Consider the following 3,982-nt stretch of genomic DNA (forward strand, 5'->3'; position numbering starts at 1 on the left):
CCCCACCTGCGCGCGCAACGCCCGCCCGGCCCCACTCCTCGCTCGCCCCCAGAGGGGTTATTTATACGGGCCGCTCCGGACAGGCAACAGGTTCCACCGCCCAACACGTGCACAAGGCGCACACCCGTGCCCGTGCCCGTGCCACCTCTGGGTGTCGCGGCCTTCGTTTGAAAAAAAAAAAAGATATTGAATGCGATACGGTGATCACAAAATATTTTACATTCATCATTGTTTCTGTAGCAAACCGCTGCATTTGATGTTCGTTACACTACTTTTTTGCAAAATCACATTGGTAGAAGTTTTCTTCACCCAGCTGTTTTGTAAATATCTAATATCTATACCCAGGTGGCTGAAATCTGTCGACTCTTGTAGTTAGGTTGTCACATGCACGCGTGAAGAAAGCCTAAAGGCTGGCTACTCTCAAAAAGTAGGCAAAAGGTGAGGACATGGACGAGGACGTGGGCGTAGGTCGTCTTCTCAGCCACCACCACTGGATATTTAACTTTCTTTTTTGTGCAATTTGTTGAAGTTTGACATCGTCGCCTTATGTCTATTTATACCCAGTTTCCAATCTACATGTAAATTTCTTGTAAATTTATAGTAATAAAAAGTAGCTTGACCAAACGGTTGTAAATTGCAACCCTGGGTTCCAGACAAATAGAGATGACTGTCGTCTAGAGAAAGCTGTCGTGCGTTACGAAGCCCGCTTCGTTTCAAATGAAGGTGCCTTCTGCAAAGGCAGCTTGTCCAGCGTAGGTACCAACTGATGCATACTTAATAAAAAAAATAATCTAGCTACCAACAAAAGATGTCTCATCTTGTTTCCAAAACACTTTCCATTAACTTTCTGAAATTTTACCTTCTATTCATTACTGCCCCTATATCTTCATTTTCATTCTTATTCGACATCTACCAACAAGGTATTATACAACACGACCCTCTGTTTACCTGTTATACCCCATGCTTCGAATCCAAAAATCCAAAACACGGACCCCAGAAATTAAATGAAATTGACAGTCACTTTTAAATCCCAAGTCTTACTTGAGGTAGGTATTTACGCTTTCTAAACTGTCATAGACTCCAGTCTAGAAAGGTTTGTGGAGCTGTCGGCTGCAAAATAGGAAACATAACCTCAATAGCTCCTATATCCTCAATCATGAAGTAATACTTAATCTAAGAAGTTTTTGAGAAATAATAGCTGATGGTTTGTTTTCAATTTATGAAGATGACCATGCTTATATGTTTCTAATTTTTATCATACCCAAGCCTCCTTGGAACTCTAATACAATTTTTGTTCATTATTTTCAGATGCGGCTGCCACTGCGATTATTTGCTCGAAATACTGTAGATTTTATAGGACCTAACGTTTCTGATGCTACTAGAAGACATGATCATTCTGGTCGTAATGCGTTTATTACAGTAATGAATGTTTTAAATGTGAAAAAAACGCTTACTACTCCTGAATGGAGTAGATTGAAAAATATTTTTGAAAGTCCTGGGTTTTCATTCAATGCTATTAGTGTGATAATGAAAAAAGGTTGCGGCTTATCAGAAGCTAGAAAATTGAAGAGTGCTCTTGAAGAAAATAGTTCATTAAACCCCATCACTAAAGCTCAAATGCTGCGAGCGTATGGCTTTTTCGCAAAAGAATGCACAGAGACGGATCACAAGTTTATTGAAGATACTATTGATGAGGTCCTCTCTAAATTCCCTGTTCTGACAGCAGATTTGAGTGCTGGTCTTCTAGTTGCATTAATATCAACCCCTTCGTGGAAACAGCAGGCAGATTTAATTCTCCAAAAAACAGGCAGTGAGGTACAAATTTTTTTACAGCTTATGTATTAGCTCATGGTTTTCATAAGTTTTCAATAGACGTTCTGAGAGCAGCTTTGATATTGCTTTTAAATTCTTTACTTTGCAGCTTAACCACCGTCTTCTTAGCCTGTATGCCCTTCTTGCTTTTGAACACAACGAATATGATCTTGGTTGGGAAAGTATGAGGAAAAATGTAAACACAGGAACAAATTTCCTCCCTTCGGTAATACCACATTAATTTTCCATTTTTTACTGTTTTAAACTAACAGATCCTGTTTCCTTCTAATTTTAATGTTTCTTTCTACAAATTTCTCCATAGTTATATCAATGTATCATTGAAAAACATGAATCGTATCCCAAAGAAAATCTTATTTACAAACTAATCGACTTTCTTGATGGGAAATCCTTTATGATGACATCACGGGCAGCTGAACATCTTAGTAATATTTTAGATTCAACTGATAAATTTGTGTCACGTTTTGCAACAGTTGGTTTGAGGTACACCTAATTCTTCTATGATTCTCGGAGCCTATCTGTCTGTTCTTCTTGCTCTTTTCCATGCCCTCTTTGATTGGATTGAAATGTTGTTATTTTCTTTTTTCTCATTATTTTAGTGGACACTGTTCCTGCTGTAACAGAAGATTACAGAAAGTTTCATTGACTGAAGAGGAGTACCAAAAATTATTAAGTGATATCCATGAGCGATTTGATTTAAAATGTAAATTCAGTTCGTATGAAGAGGAAGAAGTTTCACACTTTAAAGAATTTCTTGAGCAATGCCCTCAATTTAGCATTGTAGTTGATGGCCTTAACATGTTCTACAGAGTATCAAATAGAACAGAAACAAATTCATACCAGGTGATCCAAATTTTCACAATCAACTTGTTTCCATATTTCTGAATGTTTATTTTGCAGACTCTTAACTAGTTTTCATTGATTTGATTGTACTTTATTTCCATCAGATAATCAAAAAACTTTTATACAAATTAGAACAACAAGGGCATAAAATTTTAGTAATTGCCCGATCTCATCTACGGGGTAATAAGTTCTTCTGTCAAGCGTTTAAGGGACATATGATATACTTTTTAAACGACAGGTATTTTTCTGAAACGTTTTTACTATGCTTACTGTATACTTAAAATGTTCAGAGTACTTAAATTTCATGTTAATTTATTCAGGACGAAAGATGACACGTTTACTATTTACTCAGCTCTTTCCAAGGGCCAGGACACTCTTGTGTTATCTAATGACTTTTTCGGGACATATCATGATTCAGTCAAAGGTGAAAATAAGCTTTTGTTTAGAAAATGGCAGCTAAGCAATCAGATGATAGGCACTGGATACCTTTCATTGAATTTTGTAAGCAATTCACTTTTCTTTTTTGACAATACTTCCAATTTTAATTGTAGTTTGCGTATTAACTTATTTTGAGAGGATTTACTTCATATTTTCCAGGTTGCACCAAAGTTTTCCCCAGTTGGTCAGAAATCAGAAGATGGTTCATCCATTCACATTCCTCTTGTAACAGATGACCAGTATAAGTCATATGCACCATATGCCTGGCTTTGCATTCAGCAGGTGAGTATGGAGGAAAAAAGGAGAGCGTGGAGGAAATGGCCAAAAACAACTTTCCTTCATGAAATTGAAAGCAAGCCAGGAGTTGAATCTTTTAGACTCCATGCCCATAATGTTAAAAACAGCTTTAAAAGACACCAAGATCATAAAAGATCAAATGTCCGCTACAATTAGAGCAGAAGTATTTTGTATTACTAATATGCAGTAAATAAAGTTCCAATGTAGAATGTTATAAATCTATGTTAGTACCTATTTAAATTGATTTCTTTAAAAAAAATTGTTTTTAATTTGGGCATATTGGGCAGATTGAATGCGGCATGGCCACAATGTGGTCCCGATCGTGTGTTGACCATAATCAGATGACGGAGGTGTATTGTTGAGCAGGAGAACCAGGCCGACCCGTACCCGTAAATGAGTGCCTCGTATGAACCGTCTCCTTGCTCTTCTTTGGCTCAAGAAGCCTTGGTGGCAGCAGTCTCGTTGCATCGATCTCAAAATCCCATTAGACCTACGGTCCGGGCGGCCGGCTCAGGGATGCTCATGGAGTGCCCGCAGCATGACCCCACCTAACCACTGTGCGATTCCCCCCCCC

General features: G+C 38.1%; 1 protein-coding gene across 3 annotated transcripts; it reads left to right on the forward strand.

Annotated features, from left to right (window-relative positions):
• The first annotated feature begins 789 nt into the window (after positions 1-789).
• Positions 790-3,626, forward strand: LOC113217685 (mitochondrial ribonuclease P catalytic subunit). Of its 3 annotated transcripts, none has more exons than XM_026437691.2 (8): positions 790-920; positions 1,309-1,815; positions 1,922-2,038; positions 2,135-2,313; positions 2,430-2,673; positions 2,778-2,911; positions 2,994-3,174; positions 3,271-3,626. In XM_026437691.2, the coding sequence occupies exons 2-8, from the start codon at positions 1,309-1,311 to the stop codon at positions 3,562-3,564; spliced, it is 1,656 nt and encodes a 551-aa protein (XP_026293476.1). In that variant the 5' UTR covers positions 790-920; the 3' UTR covers positions 3,565-3,626. The 3 variants fall into 3 exon arrangements, with proteins under 3 accessions (XP_026293476.1, XP_026293474.1, XP_026293475.1); XM_026437689.2 differs by having other exon boundaries at positions 914-1,046; XM_026437690.2 differs by lacking the exon at positions 790-920 and adding an exon at positions 1,066-1,204.
• Positions 3,627-3,982: the final 356 nt, after the last annotated feature.

The sequence above is a fragment of the Frankliniella occidentalis genome, unplaced genomic scaffold (assembly GCF_000697945.3).
Source record: "Frankliniella occidentalis isolate FOCC.00 unplaced genomic scaffold, Focc_3.1 Scaffold10, whole genome shotgun sequence".
NCBI lineage: Eukaryota > Metazoa > Arthropoda > Insecta > Thysanoptera > Thripidae > Frankliniella > Frankliniella occidentalis.

Coding starts and splice junctions, on each gene's coding strand:
- LOC113217685 (XM_026437689.2), top strand. CDS start 1,005: ATGAAATTGACAGTCACTTTTAAATCCCAAGTCTTACTTGAG. Junction 2,314..2,429: donor TTTGCAACAGTTGGTTTGAG/GTACACCTAATT, acceptor TCATTATTTTAG/TGGACACTGTTCCTGCTGTA. Junction 2,912..2,993: donor ATATACTTTTTAAACGACAG/GTATTTTTCTGA, acceptor TAATTTATTCAG/GACGAAAGATGACACGTTTA.